General features: G+C 61.2%; 1 protein-coding gene across 1 annotated transcript in view; it reads right to left on the bottom strand.

Annotated features, from left to right (window-relative positions):
- Positions 1–12,277, bottom strand: part of C1QL1 (complement C1q like 1) — an 84,798-nt gene extending 72,521 nt beyond the window's left edge. The window contains exon 1 of the mRNA XM_065577639.1: positions 1,498–12,277. Coding sequence (XP_065433711.1) covers positions 1,498–2,349 — 852 coding nt within the window. The 5' untranslated portion in view covers positions 2,350–12,277. The remainder of the gene's footprint in view (positions 1–1,497) is intronic.
- Between the last annotated feature and the right edge of the window lie 2,934 nt (positions 12,278–15,211).

A 15,211-nucleotide genomic window follows, 5' to 3' on the forward strand; every position in this document is an offset into this window, starting at 1 on the left:
TAGGCGGGCAGAGGGAGCGCGGGGCCCGCGCCGGGGCAGGACAATCGGACCCCGCGCGGCCCAGAGGCAGGCGCAAGGCGGGTCCCGCACGCCCCAGATCAGCGCCGGCTCTGGCGCAGTTAGCAGGCGAGGGGCAGGAACCCCCGGCTGGTGTCCGCAGCCGCCGCCCCGGGGGCTGGGAGCGGGCCGAGGGCTCCCCTCCATCCCAAACAACTCCCCAGCGTCCCGCAGGCACCCGCGCCCCCGAGGCAGAGACCAGCCGAAGGGACTCGCCGCTCTCTGAAACCCCCAAACATGTCCCAGCCTGAAGGTATCCCCACGGGGGGCGGGACCTTGCCAACCCCAGCCTGTCTCCTCCCTAGCCAGGAGACGTGAGGGACCCCCCACCCCCACCCCGAGACCCCGCTCCAGCCCCGGGACCCCCCTTCTCCCCCGCCCCGGGACCCCACCCCGAGACCCCGCTCCAGCCCCGGAACCCCCCTTCTCCCCCGCCCCGAGACCCCACCTCGAGACCCCGCTCCAGCCCCGGGACCCCCCTTCTCCCCCGCCCCGGGACCCCACCCCGAGACCCCGCTCCAGCCCCGGGACCCCCTTCTCCCCCGCCCCGGGACCCCACCTCGAGACCCCGCTCCAGCCCCGGAACCCCCCTTCTCCTCCGCCCCGGGACCCCACCCCGAGACCCCGCTCCAGCCCCGGGACCCCCCTTCTCCCCCGCCCCGGGACCCCACCTCGAGACCCCGCTCCAGCCCCGGGACCCCCCTTCTCCCCCGCCCCGGGACCCCACCTCGAGACCCCGCTCCAGCCCCGGGACCCCCCTTCTCCCCCGCCCCGGGACCCCACCTCGAGACCCCGCTCCAGCCCCGGGACCCCCCTTCTCCCCCGCCCCGGGACCCCACCCCGAGACCCCGCTCCAGCCCCGGGACCCCCCTTCTCCCCCGCCCCGGGACCCCACCCCGAGACCCCGCTCCAGCCCCGGGACCCCCCTTCTCCCCCGCCCCGGGACCCCACCCCGAGACCCCGCTCCAGCCCCGGGACCTCCCTTCTCCCCCGCCCCGGGACCCCACCTCGAGACCCCGCTCCAGCCCCGGGACCCCCCTTCTCCCCCGCCCCGGGACCCCACCCCGAGACCCCGCTCCAGCCCCGGGACCCCCCTTCTTTCCCCCCCTTCACCCCCAAACCCGCCTCGCCTCGCCCCCCCCCCCGGAAGCTGAGACTCCAGCTCTTCGAACAGAAACTTTTTGATAAGGGGGGGGAGAGAATCGGTCTAGAAATAAATTCTCCTTCGCAACTTCCCGCTCTCGGGGCTGGGCTCGGCCCCTGCCCCTGCCCCTGCCCAGCGCTGGGAGCCTGGAGACCCGCGAGCCATCGGGCCCGCCAGGCAGGAGCCAGTCCCACGGCTCGGGGGGCCGGGCTGCCCCTGCCCCGTGCGGGGTCGCTCCGGTCGCCCCGAGGGAGGGGGCCGGGCTGCCCCCGGGGGCCGCGGCGCCCCGCACCCACCTGCCCGTTCTTGCACAGATCCGCCCACATGCTGGTGCCGTCCCCGCCGCGCATCAGCACGTGGTAGGTGAAGAAGTAGGTGCCCGGGACGCTGCACGTGAACTTGCCCGTGGCCGCCTCGTAGCTGTTGCCCAGGTTGGTCACCACGTCGTCGAACTTGAGGATCTCGTAGCCCTCGTGCGGGTTCTTGAGCCCGGCGTAGAAGGCCACGCGGGGCGCGGTGCTGTACGTGGCGGTGCTGAAGGCGCCGCTGCCCCCCGCCGGGCCGGGCGGGCCGGGGGGCCCCGGCTTGCCGGGCTCGCCCTTCTCCCCGGGCGGGCCCATGGCCCCCGGCGGGCCCGGCTCCCCCGGCGGCCCCGGCTTGCCCGGCCGGCCCGGTTTGCCCTGCGGCCCCTGCACCAGCGTGGAGGGCGGCGGGGGCCCGCCGGGGGTGTCGGGCTCCGGGCGGGCGCTGGCGGTGGCGGCCGCCCGGCCCAGGTAGGGGTCGCAGACCATGCGGCAGGTGCCCAGCATCTCGTAGCGCCCGTCCGCGCCCGCCGAGCTCACCAGCGCCGGGATGAGGATGACCAGCGCCAGCAGCATCACCACGCCGAGCGCCGCCGCCAGCAAAGTTTTCCTCCCCACGCTGAGCCGCGGGAGGGGCCGGGGCCGCGGCCGCCCGGGAGAGGGAATGGTGCCGGGTGGCGGGGCCGCCTCGCGGGCCAGCGGGCCGGGGGGTCCCCGGGGCGGGTGCCCGCGGCGCGGTGCCCCCAGCCCGGGCCGGGAAAGGAGCAAAGGCGGAGACGCCGGCTGCTGGTCTCCGCTCGCCGGCTGTCTGCGCGCTGGAGCTGCGGGAGGCTGGTCCCTGCCCATTGATCCCCCCCCCGGAGCGCAGCGGGGAGAGGCGCTCGGCTCGTGCAAACAGCGGCGGGGCGGGCTGGGGGCGCGGGGCAGCGAGCGGCTAATCGATGGGCGGCGGATTGATCGCGCCGTGATTAGCGCGCTTGGATTTTCGGCACTAGCGGTTCCTGCCGATACCTGTCGGCTGGGGGGGGGGGGGAGCCAGAGCGGGATTGACTGGCCCTGCCCCCCTCCCCCCTCAGCTGGAAAGTTGGCAGCGGAGAAGTCACCTTCGCTGCTTTGTGAGCTGCTCGGGGTCTGTCCAGGGAGCTCCGTGTGTCCCTGGGACTAGGGACAGGGGTCTCGATCTCCTGGGGGCCGCTGTCTGGCGGGGGGGTCCGGATCTCCTGGGGGCCGCTGTGTCTGGCGTGGGGGGAGGGGGGTCCGGATCTCCTGGGGGCCGCTGTGTCTGGCGTGGGGGGTCTGGATCTCCTGGGGGCCGCTGTCTGGCGTGGGGGGGGGGTCCGGATCTCCTGGGGGCCGCTGTGTCTGCCGTGGGGGGTCTGGATCTCCTGGGGGCCGCTGTCTGGCGGGGGGGGGGTGTCTGGATCTCCTGGGGGCCGCTGTCTGGCGTGGGGGGGGGGGCCGGATCTCCTGGGAGCCGCTGTCTGGCGGGGGGGGGGGGGACGGATCTCCTGGGAGCCGCTGTCTGGCGGGGGGGGGACGGATCTCCTGGGGGCCGCTGTCTGGGGGGGGGGGGGGAGACACGGCTGCTGCTGTTTACAAATCACCCGGCAGGCGCGGGGCCGTCCCCGTGGGTGTTTCTGTCTTTTCGCTCTCGTGGGAGCCCAGCGAAGGACCGAGCCGCAGGTTCAGCTCCCGGCGCTCCGGTCCCAGGGCTCAGCTGAGCTCGACCGGACAGGGCCGCCGACCCCCGGGGAGTCACCAGGCAGCCCCGCTCCCGACCCAAAGTCAGCGCCGCTAGCCCGGGGCTGCGCGTCCCGCGGCCGAGTCACTCTTAGCGGGGTTCCCGGCCCATGGCCCTTCCCTGCCCGCCCAGCCCACAGCTCCCAGGGGTGGAGACGGGCTGGGGTGTCTCACTTCTGGGGGCGGGGAGTGAGAGACTTCGGGTGGGGACCCACCGCTCATTATTACTAGTGCAAGACAGGCTCCTGCAGGCCCGGCTCACCAGTGCCTCAGTTTCTCTCTCCCCAGACCTGGCTGCCAGCTCCAGCCCCTCCCCCCGGGCCGGGTTTATTGTGGTTGTGGCTCCGGCTGGAGCCTGTCGGGCACGGGGGGGCGAGGGGGCGGGGGCGAGGGGGCCGGGGCAGCCCGCCGGGGTCGCTGCTCCGCCTGGCCCGGCCCGCCGCTGTTTCCCTTGGCCCTGGCTCGCGGTCGCTGCTGCTGCATTAAAGTGTTTCGGCTGCAAAGCGAGTTGCGTCTCCTGCCATCGGGACATTTGTGGGTTTCTGTCTCCCCCGGCGCCCAGCCCGAGCCCTGCCCCAGGGGCTAGTTCATCTCCAGCGCCCCGGCTCGGGCCGGCCAGGGCCAGGTCAAGGGGGCCAGGGAGGTGTCGCTCTGGGGCATGGCAAGGAGAAGAAGCTGCCGGGTTTCCCTGGGCCTTGGCCTCTTTCCCCAGCCCAGCTCCATGGCTGTGCGGCTCCCTGGGCTCCGGGCTAGGCCCTATGGGGCCTGGAGCTGGAATGGGGTTCAGGTGAGGGGGCTGCTGCTTTCCTGGGCCTTTCTCCCACCCACCTCTTCGGGTGAGATCCCCTGGCTTTGGGCCTGGGGCAGCACCCACCCTTCAGGCATCGCTGCACCCAGGGAGGGGCCTGGTGGGAATCCCAAACTTCCCCACCGTGACTCCCTGCAGCCCAGAGCCACCTGTGCCAGGGCGCCCCTATTAGCAGGGAGCTCTGAACTCAAATCCCCCCCCCCCCGTCATGGGTGCTCCCTTCACCACCCAAGTGCCATCGCTGTCAGCCCCAGATGGATTCTCCACGCTTCGCTGGAGTGGAAAATAACAGCTTCCAACTTTGCCGAGAAGAAGGCGCAAGCACTTTAATTAACAGCCATCTTGGCCCATGAGCTGCTGCTGCTTCCAGTGAGTTTAACAGGAAGGGAAAGGCGGGGCGGGGGGGGGTCCTCTCCCTCTCCGGTAATTACAAGAAAAAGGCACATTCACTCTGCTCTCAGCATGAATCACCCAAGGGAGCTGAGCAGACCGCCACCGGCTGCAGCAGGGGTCTCTGTGCTTCCTCGGGGGGTGGGGGGATGCTCTGACTCCTGGGCCCTCTGGGCCACTGTAGCATCAGCATATTCCAAAGTGGCCTCGGAGTCTGGCTGTCTCCATTTCGGATCCCAGCTTGCAGCTGGCTCTCGGCAGAGCTAAGCGCGCCGGCTGCTGCTGGAGTTCGTGGGAGCGGTGGCTCAGAGTCGGTGAGACAGCTCACCAGAGGCCCCCCGATTCAACCACCACCTCTGAAGACCTGGCAGCACCTGGTGGTGTCTGCCCCCAGGCAGGGCCTGAAATGCCCCAGATTCTGCAAAAACTCCCGGACCAACCCCCCCCCAGGCACGCCTCCGCTTCACCGATTTGAAGGCCAGAAGGGACTGCCTAGTCTGACCTCCTGCTTAGCACAGGCCAGAGAATTTCACCAAGTAAATCCTGCATCCAGCCCCTCACTAGAGCCCTGAGTTCGTGAGCCCCGCTTCGGGAGGTCACGAGCCAGGAGGAACGGCCGAGTGCTTGGCACGTGGCTCGCACAGCCATCCAGACGTGTGGGTGATCCCCCAAGCCGCTTGGGCCGCCCGGCTCACCTGAGGATCTGGAGAGAACTGGGTTTCCCTGAAAGTGCCCGTTTTTCAGCTCCCTGGCCCAGCTGGGGAGCCCTTTCCTGTGATACCCGGACCCTCTTATCAGAACTCTGCAGAACCGCCTTGGCTCAGGGAGTGCAGCCGTCACAGTGGGGAAGGTTTGAACAGGGGGCAGGCTCGGGACCTTCACACCAGTATCACTCCATTAACTCAGCAGAATCCATCCGGCCCACCCCAGTGTGAGGGGGAACCAGGCCCTGGGATCCTGCCCCAGTCCCAGCAGCACGACTCAATATCCCTACTGCATGTTGGGATGAAATGGGACTGTTCTTAATGTCTCCTAGCAACAAATGGCCAGGGCCCTTCTCCTCTTGCAAGGGGATGCTAAAGGTGAACAAAGAGATCAGGTGACCCCCTGGCCAGGGAAAGGGACAAGGCCAGAAAGGAGGGGCTCCAGGGGGTTTCAGTTTGGAGCTGGCTGGGGACGGGAACTGAGTGCAGATGGGGTTGTCTGGCTCACTGCCCCCCAAAATGGACCCGGCTGGCAGGTCCTGTTCTTTGTACCTACAAGCTCTGTTTTAGACCGTGTTCCTGTCATCTAATAAACCTCTGTTTTACTGGCTGGCTGAGAGTCATGTCTGACTGCGAAGTGGGGGTGCAGGACCCTCTGGCTTCCCCAGGACCCCGCCTGGGTGGACTCGCTGTGGGAAGCGCACGGAGGGGCAGATGCTGAATGCTCCAAGGTCAGACCCAGGAAGGTGAAGCCGTGTGAGCTTCTTGCCCTGAAGACAGTCTGCTCCAAGGGAGAGGAGGCTCCCCAAAGTCCAGAGCATCGCCCGGGGACTCCGTGACATATGTGCCCTGGGGATGGGACCCACGGAGATGAGACTCAAGGAGCAAAGCGCCCTTGGGCGTCCGCCCTTCCCCACTCCAATAAACAGAGCAATGACCAAGGACCTGCCCGATTCCCCAGCTGCTGGCCTGAGCCACAGTCCTGAGTGCCAGCAATTCCCTCTGAAGCTCAGCACCTCTCGGGATCCCAACGCAAGGGCCAAATCCATCCCTGGTGTAACCCCATTGATTGCAGTGTGGCCACGCCAGGCTCTTCGTTAGTGACTGTAACGAGCTCCGGTTGGTTCCCAGCCCAGACTTTCCCGGGTCCTGAGGGAAGGGGGAATGCTCTGGATTGCCAGTGATCAGTCCCCAGCATTGCTGCTAGCAGCAGTAACTGAGGGACACCTGCTAGGCTGGGGCTGGCTCCCGCGGGGACCGCACGGTATTCACAGAGCAGGAGGGGGGCTGACTTGCTTCCTTTTGCGCCAGTGGGACTGGATGTATGGCCCTGCAGTGTCCCCACTCACCAGACGAGACCCACGTGCCAGGCCAGAGCCAGCTTTAAGGGAGGCTGCTCAGACCCATGCAGACTTGCAGCCTGGTTCCCACGCCCCACCCTTGCTCCAGAGCCACTGGACCAAAGGGGAAGTGAATCCTACCCAGCCTCTTTCTGCCAGTGGAGGAGCAAAGTCCTGGCCTGATTCCCTGGCAGTGTGAGACCGCCCGGGTTGCAAAGTGGGCTCAGTGCTTGGCATGTGGAGTCACAGCAAAGGGCTCCGACATCTGCTTCTCCCATTAGCCTCTTCCCTTGTCACTGTCGCTTGTTCATAGCTGCCATCTAGCCCTGCTTCCGACCCCTGGTTTTAAGCACGATATTGACCAGCGCTTTGCATGGGAAGAGGAGCTGTCTTATTTATCTCTTGGCGGGGATGATGGGTGGTTACAGCACCGGGCTGGGACGCAGGAGATCTGGATTCATTTCCCAGCTCCGCCATAGACTCCCTGTGGGGCCTTTGGCCAGTGGGTGCCTCAGCTTCCTTTCTGTGCAACGGGGATCACGCCGGCCCGAGGGAGGGCGCCCGGTAAATGGCTGCGAGTTGCTCGCATGCTGTGCTGATGGGGCCGGAATAGCAGTGGCCCCGTTGTGCTCGGACAAAGACACCGGCCCTGCCCCAAAGAGCTGACAGGGTGAGAGGCCGCAGGGGAAGCGGCGGACGGGGCAGCTGGAAGATTCGGACAAAGAGGCTCTTTCCAGCACTGCAGGGGGCCCCGGGTGCAGAGAGGACGGGTTTTTCTTGGCCAATAAGAGCTGAGTCCATGATTATGTTAGTCATCAGAATTTTCCTTTCTATTTGCCTTTTCTCTGCTTCCTCCCACCTAATTGCCCGGGCAGCTCCACTCTGGTAAGGCCTTTGGAGCCATGGGCTGATTTGGGCTGGCAATGGGAACAGTTCTGAATACATCCCTTTCTGCTGGATAATTTCGTTCGACACCCTCTAATAATCAGCACCAGCGGAGGAAAAGAAAATCCCCAATCCCCATCTTCTAATCCAATAATGTTCTATTAAGGCCAATTTGGAGAACAATGTTATGGCTTTTTAATACCCTGTAAGTGAAAGACACTAAATTAGAAAATGTAATAATCAAAAGACCCCCCTCACACTCCCCTCCAAGCGCCCAGCGCCGCATGTATAAATAATAAGGCTTCGCCTCCATTCAAAGCATCAGCCAATATCGTGCTTAAAGCCACTGGGTCAGGTGCAGAGATAGATAGCAGCTCTGAACGAGTGACAGGCAACCCAATTATACATTGAAATATAAGGGACAAACTTATGAAAGGAATATCCAGTCCTTAACGCGGCAAGATGAATATAGATATAAAAATATGACTGCACGCGCCTTCCTGGCAGGCAGCATGTTGGGGGCTCCCAGGCCGGCGTGTTCATCAGAGCTGCAGCATCACCCAACTGCTAATCATGAAACCAGCAGAGAGCAAACATTTCCTGAGTGGGTGCTTGAATCGCTGGGCACTGGGGGGCACCATATGGGAAATCAACCCCCCACTGAGATAGGTGCCTACAGGCTTGGGTGCAAAGGCAGATGAGGCTCCTTGGCTCCCCCCAACACAGAGCTCCTGCCCCTGCACCATGCCCCCCCACTTCCACCCCTGGGGGGCCATGGCATGGGGCCCTTTATACTCCTCGGGAACAGGAGTGGCATTAGGGGGTGTCCCTTGGTACATCTCCCAGCAGCCAGGCTGTGTCTGCGGGGATAGGTGGAGTGGGCCTGCCTTACTCTTCTTTTCCTGTCACACACACAGTCCCCTGCTGGGGTTGGCAGGAGCCCCCCGAGTAACACCCCACAGAGATGCCCAGGCCGTCCCTCCTCAAAGCAACTGCCTCAGGCTCTCTGCAGACACAGGCAGACTCGGCCGCAGCAGTTACACTCAGGGCATGGTTCCAAACAGGAGGGCTGGACATTTTCTTTTTAAATGAAAACGTCGACTCTGCGGTGATCTCATGATCTGAGGGGAAGGGCCCTGGGCATGAGCCTGTAGTGCCTGCCCTGCACAGTCGAGCCCTGGTGAGGTGCCTGGCTTTAGGAACTCACTTTTGAGATTTGGCCTTAATGTCACATGGCCCCACGGTGCAGCAACGCCAGAGCATTACAAAGAAATGGGAAAACAGGTGACAAAATCCCAGGAGGTTTTTAAATGCAAGAGTCCATTTCCGAGCAGCGGTGGTGGTAACATCACATGCGGGATTGTGCCATTGGGGAGGGAGTCAATGGATTAGCCTGACTTCTGTAATGGTATCAGACAGTCCCCCTGCTGCAGAAGGTAACACTGCTGCCGTGTATTTCTGTGCTGCCGCTGGTCCCAAAGAAACCCAGTGGTGCAGAATTGTACCAGCCACCACTGCAATGCAGCTACCTCTGGAGTGGGACCCAGCAGCTGTTTAACAGTGCACAACAGCTTTCCACAAGTGGGTGGGAGGGGACTCGGGGAAGAATACTGCACCCAGGTGAAACTTCAGGGGACGGCAGGAAGGCAGAGCGCAGTTACCATGGGTGAGCTGGGCAGAGGCAGTCGGGTTAACACAGACTCTTGTGAAAAGTGCAGTGGACGCTTTCCTGCCCACAAGTAGTTAGAGTTTGGCTCCACATCTCAGCTGATAGACAGTGCTCTATGCTCACGCTGCCCTGGGCTCAGCACTGACTTCCAGGGGAGCCTGGGGGACGGGGGGGTTCCCCGTGACAGCAGGGCCGTGGAGCCGGGAGCAGATTCCAGAAGCGATATGCGCCCGGAGGAGTAACTGCAGGGTAGAGACGGATTAAGATTTATTGGGTCCTGGGCACAAAGAACATTTGGGCCCCCACAGCCCCCCTTGCCATGGGGCCCCACCCCCTGCTCCTCCCCAAGCCCCCCTCCCCGGCCAGGCAAGAAGCCAGAGCCAGGCTATCGTAACAGTTACGCAGGGAGCCTGGGCTGCTGTGGGGAGCCCTGGACCCTCCACCTGCCCTGGGGGGGCGGGAACACGGCCTGGGGGCTGCTTTCGGGGGCCCATGCCCCTCGCCCAGGGCAGGCGGCGGGTTCAGGGCTCTCCACAGTGGCCTGGGCTCCATGGGGAGCTCTTACCACAGCCTAGGGTGACCATCTGTCCTGTTTTGGCCGGGACCGTCCCCTTTTTAAGCCCTGCTCTAGATGTCCCAACTTTTTTTGGCAAAATTGGGCATTTGTCCCCTTTGCTCTTGCCAGCCAATCATCAGCTGGGAAGAGTAAACAGGACAAATGCCCAGTTTTGCCAAAAAGGGGCTCCGGGGGCGAGCAGCAGGGCTCAGGCCAGCCCCGTGCAGGGGAGGAGGGGGGCTCGGGCAAGTGGCTTGGGGCAGCTTCTCACGGGGGCGGGGGGAGGGGGGGAGGGGGACTTGGGTCAGCTCCATGTGAGGTGGGGAGAGAAAATATGATCACCCTACCAGCCCGTCTCCAGCTTCTGGCATGGCTAGGGGGCAGGGCCTCAGGGAGAAGAGGAGGAGCAGGGGCAGGGCCAGTTCTGGTGCCGGTGGCCCACCCCACTTCTATGCAGGTTCCAGGGCTCCTGCGGGGGGCCCAAATTGGCCGGGGCCCCTGGGCATGGGCCCCATGGGCCTGTCTGTTTATCCGTCATGCGCAGCTGTGAGACGCTTTTAACCCATTTATCAGGACAGTCTGAGGTGCAGCCCTGCTGCAGGTCCTTAGTATGCTGTAAATAACCTCGTTAACCCTTTTCACTCCCTCAAGAGGCCCTGCCCATGAGGGCTGCAGTTTGTATTTTGTTACGGGGTGACACCAGTACCAGATCACCCACTTCAAATGCTCTGCCCCCACTCCACCCCTTCCCCCAACCCCCCACCCCACCTCTTCCTGCCCCTGCTTGGCCTCTTCCTGCCCTGTTCCACCCCCAGCACACCCCACCCTCACTCCGCCCCCTCCCCCTCAGCACCTCCTGCACGCCGCTGAACAGCTGATTGTGGTGGGTGGGAGGTGCTGGTGGGGAGGGGAAGGAGCTGGCTGCTGGTGGGTGCTGAGCACCCACTATTTGTTTTCCGTGGGTGCTCCAGCCCCGGAATGAGATCCAGGGGACATCTGACCTTTCTCCCACACAGGGGATCAAATGGGGAAATAACATTACATCCCAGTCACTTGCCCTCACATTTGCCTTAGTTTGCAGCATAGATTCTGGAGTCCCACTCGCTCTCGCAGCTGACCTGTCTGTGTCTGGGTGATATGGGGCTGATTTCATTGGCCGTACCCCACACGTCTTCCATCACTCACCCCAGAGCTGGGACGGGAAGTTTGAGACCTGCGATCTGATAAGGTTTCCTTTGGAAAACCAGCCGGTTAAATATAGAAAAGAGTGAGTTAGCAACTCCTCCAGCTTCCACATTAGACAGAGCAACTGCTTCCGGGTTCCTGCTGGCAAAATCCACCACGACTTTTACACAGAGCTTGGCCCTCTGGGTTGGTGAGGTTTGGGCTCTAGGACATCCTTGGCCTCCCTGGAAAAAGCTGCTTTGGTTCCATGTGCCGCGTGCCGATCACAGCACTCGTGGCTTTGGGCAGTGATTTCAACCAGCCCAGCAGCTGGTAAGTCCTCCCACCCTGAAATCACCTCTTAACCCCCAACAATTCACCGCAACGTAAAGGCGCTGTGGCTTTAACTGCCCCAAGGCCAGGAGTTTTACCTCCTCCCCTGGGGTTATCCCCCCCTCCCTCGGCCTAGAGACAGCAGTGCTCCGGCGTGGCAGGCGGATCATCTACCGGAGCCTGTTCAATGGACTCTGTCCCGCTCCAGCTCCCGCTGTCTGACTCAGGGCAGCTGCATTAGCTGGAGAGACTGGGGAGTGTCTTTGGATGCCCTGTGTCAGGGCATTGCTTCTTCATGAGTGCAAGGGACCAAGGTAAGTCACATTTCCGTGGGCCTTTGGGCTGGGGTCCGATCATCAGGTTACCAGGAGGTGGCCAGGCCTGGAGTGACGGGTGCTAGTCTCCGCTCCTCCCAAGAACAAACCTCCCTTTTACTTCAGGCGTTTGCCCTTCCCTTTGGGGCCTGTGACGCTATGAAGGGTCTTGCTGGTAACTATGAGTCAGCAGCCTGCGATTTCTTCCCCTCAGCTGAGCAATTCTATTCCCTTGTTAGAATGTGGAGTCCCCGGGCGATGCTCTGGAACTGCTCCCCACAAAGCCAGTCAGGACTCTGGGGAGCCGCCTCTCCCTCGGAGCAGACTGTCTCCAGGGCAAGAAGCTCACACGGCTTCACCTCCTGGGTCTCTCCCAAGCGGGGTCCTGGGGAAGCCAGAGGGTCCTGCACCCCCACTTCGCAGTCAGACGTGACTCTCAGCCAGCCAGTAAAACAGAGGTTTATTAGATGACAGGAACATGGTCTAAAACAGAGCTTGTAGGTACAGAGAACAGGACCCCTCAGCTGGGTCCATTCTGGGGCCCAGCGAGCCAGACAACCCCGTTTGTCCTCAGTTCCCGTCTCCAGCCAGCTCACAACTGAACCCCCTCCAGCCCCTCCTTTCTGGCCTTTGTCTCTTTCCAGGGCCAGGAGGTCACCTGATCTCTTTGTTCACCTTTAGCATCCCCTTGCAAGGGGAGAAGATCCCTGGCCATTTGTTGCTAGGAGACAGAGTGTCGGCCATTTATGCACACTGGAGACTTAAGAAATAGATAGGGGAAACTGAGACACCCACACAGTATTCAGAGGAAACATTAAGAACAGTCCCACTTCGTCACAGTGGTGTCTTGACTTTTTATCCATCTCCTCCAAAAAGCCTCCAGTTTGCAAACCGAATCCCTGTCCTTACTTTTGGCAAGTTTGGGGGGTTTCTAGATGTCCAGCGATACTCTGCTGGTGCGATTTGAAATATCATACTTCCTAGCCTCATTTCTATCCATCTCATTAGGCACCTGCAGGCGTTCCCTGCCAGTTTGCAGAGTGAGCCAGTCGTTCTCTGGCTGGCAGGGACTTTTCGTACACTCCCTCGCCTTTCAAAGGCGGTTAAATAGTCTTCAGTGCAAGCCACGGTTGCCAACTTTCTGACCAAACAAAACCGAACACCTTGGCCCCGCCCCTTCTCCGAGGCCCCGCCCTGCTCCCTCCGTCGCTCACTCTCCCCCACACTGACTCACTCACTCATTTTCACCAGGCTGGGGAGGGCTGGGGAAGGTCCCTTTTCGACCGGGTGTTTGGTTGAAAACCGCAACTAGAGTCCAGTTTGGCCCAGCTGGGTGATCCCTGGTGGAGCTGACCCGTGGGCTGATCCGGTTTTATATGTCCAGAATACTCAGCCTCTACCGCCCGTCCCTCTCCTTTTCTGGTCTTCTGCCTCCTGCTGTCATTTCTTCTGCTTCAAGCGCCTTCTCTTGGGCTTCGCACTTTGCCTTCTAGCTCCAGCTCTCTGGTTGGCCACTTCTAGCTCTCTTTGCTCTTCCTCCGGTCTTCGCTTTTCCGCCTCCAGCTTTGGCCGCATGCTTCCCGCTCTCTAGTTCCAGCCATGGGCTCTGCACGCTTAGTCCGTTCTAGTTTATTGCTGCCTCACTGAGAATTGTGTCAGGCTGGTTCTCTCAGCCTGCATCTCCGGCCCTGTGGATGGATCATTCGCATTTCCTTGCTGCTTATCATGTTCCAGGAGCAGAGATTTCATCCCTGCCACATTTCTCCCTGCAGCATTCAAGCCCCGATCTGTACACAGTCTTTCCAATACTGTCTGTTAAGTTTAGCATATGTCTCTGGTTTACTCATCCTGGCCTCCTTTGGTTCTATTTCCCATACTGGAAATAAACAAACAGAAAGTAACAACCGTAGCCTTTTTATGATGTTTCCAACCTTCTTACTTGTGAATCTCTCAGTATTTATATTAGCTGGGACATAAGTGCCTGGAGCGTGACCCTGAGCTAACCAGCGAAGTGGGTGTAGATAGTACCCACTACACCATTGTGATGCTTCCCGGGGGTACCCAGGGCTGTGAGACGTCTCGCTACCCCCTGCCCTTAGCGGGAAGAGCCTTGGCTGTGCCTGCCGGGGTCAGCACCGTAACACCAACAGCCGCTAGCAACACCAGCACTGCCTGCCGGGCCTCCACAGGCCCTGCTCTCGCTACAGGTTAGCGACCGGCACACTCCAACCCGAGTCCTCCGAGCATCCCCAGGCGGAGCCCAGCCCCAATCCACTGGACGCCCACAGACGTCCCAGCCCCTCTGCTCCCAAAGGGACAGCACACCCCAGCTCACCAGTCACACCCTAGATCTCAGCTCCCCTTAACACAGCACAGAGATTTGTCTACAGCGACAGCAAGTGTCAGTTTATTTAACAGAGCAGAGACTCGGGTGCCAGCAGGCAGAAATATTGGCAACAAAGGGCTACATATAAAATAAAATCAGAACATGCAAACTGGAGCCTAAGATTAACTAATAGTCGTTCTCATGGCACAAGAGCAAAAGCTCACCCCAGATCCTTCCAGCGTATCACAGCCAGGCTTGGCTGTGATCTTCCATCCATGAGACAAGCATGCTGCCCTCTCGCTGCCTCCATGGAAGGATGCCCAGTGTGTGTCTGTCCCTGCCGTTATAGTCCAGAAATCCACCCTCTGCACTTGCAAACAGGGTCCCTCCCCCACTGCCTGGGTTTTCCTGTCCATCACTTGATTAGCATCTTGCTCAGACTGTAAATAGGTGCCCATTGTGAACCATACAATACTCCATTTACATGTAGACAGACAGACAAATAAACATCTCTAGCCGGAAAGAAACCTGTTTCTCCCCTTTTCCAGTAACCGGCTCCAAGTCACATGTGTTCCGGGCCTGTCCATAACTCCCCGTGTTAGCCATACACACCTTGGTTGTGAGGACGAGTGTGACACAGGCTTTCATTGGAGACCTTACCTAGCACTCTTTGGTGAACTAGTATGTAGATACCAGGCCTTGGGGATCCCTGTAACCCTTGTGCACCCCGTTGGCATCAAGACATCCCTGAGTCACACCTCCCCTCTTATGTTGATACAGTCGGGTCAGCCACTGGCTGATGGGCAAGTGTCATTTCAGGGTCCTCTTGCCTGGACACATCCTCTGCCACATTTCTTTACCCTTCACGGGAACAAATTTCCACTTCATATTCTTGAAGGGTGATTCTCCAGTGTAGCAGTTTGGAGTTGGTACCTTTCGCTCTGTGTAGCAGACTAATGGAGAGCGGCGGGTTAGGACCCTGAATGTCCTATTAAACAGGGAAGGTCTTCACTGCATGACCCCCCTGCACAACCACACCACAAGCACTTTCCAGGACTGATTGCTTTTGTTCAGCGGGGTTTAGTTTTTTATGCAGAAAAGCTTTTTATTCCCATCCCCTTGCACTGCCCTAGACCTGCGTCAGCTGCGTCAGTGCACAGCTCAAACATCTTGTCAAAAGCTGGCCTGGCCTGCGTGGCCAGCTGCCCTCCACACCGCCTGGGCCGGCGGTGACTTTCTGCACAAGTCTGTGCTAGCCGGCCCAATGTCACAGAACCCCCGCAAACCTGTTGCAATAATTAGCCACTCCTAGAAAAGGCCGGACTTGCTTTTTGGTTCCGGGTAAAGGCCAGTTAACAACGAATTCCACTTTCAAGGGGTCCCGGCAAAGTTGCCTTCTCCTCTCCAGTGACCTAGGTAAGAGATTTTAGCTGCCCCGTCTTGGACGCCGGACTCAGGAATTTTGCTCTGCCTGAAGTG

This window comes from Chrysemys picta, chromosome 24, assembly GCF_011386835.1.
Source record: "Chrysemys picta bellii isolate R12L10 chromosome 24, ASM1138683v2, whole genome shotgun sequence".
Lineage (NCBI taxonomy): Eukaryota > Metazoa > Chordata > Testudines > Emydidae > Chrysemys > Chrysemys picta.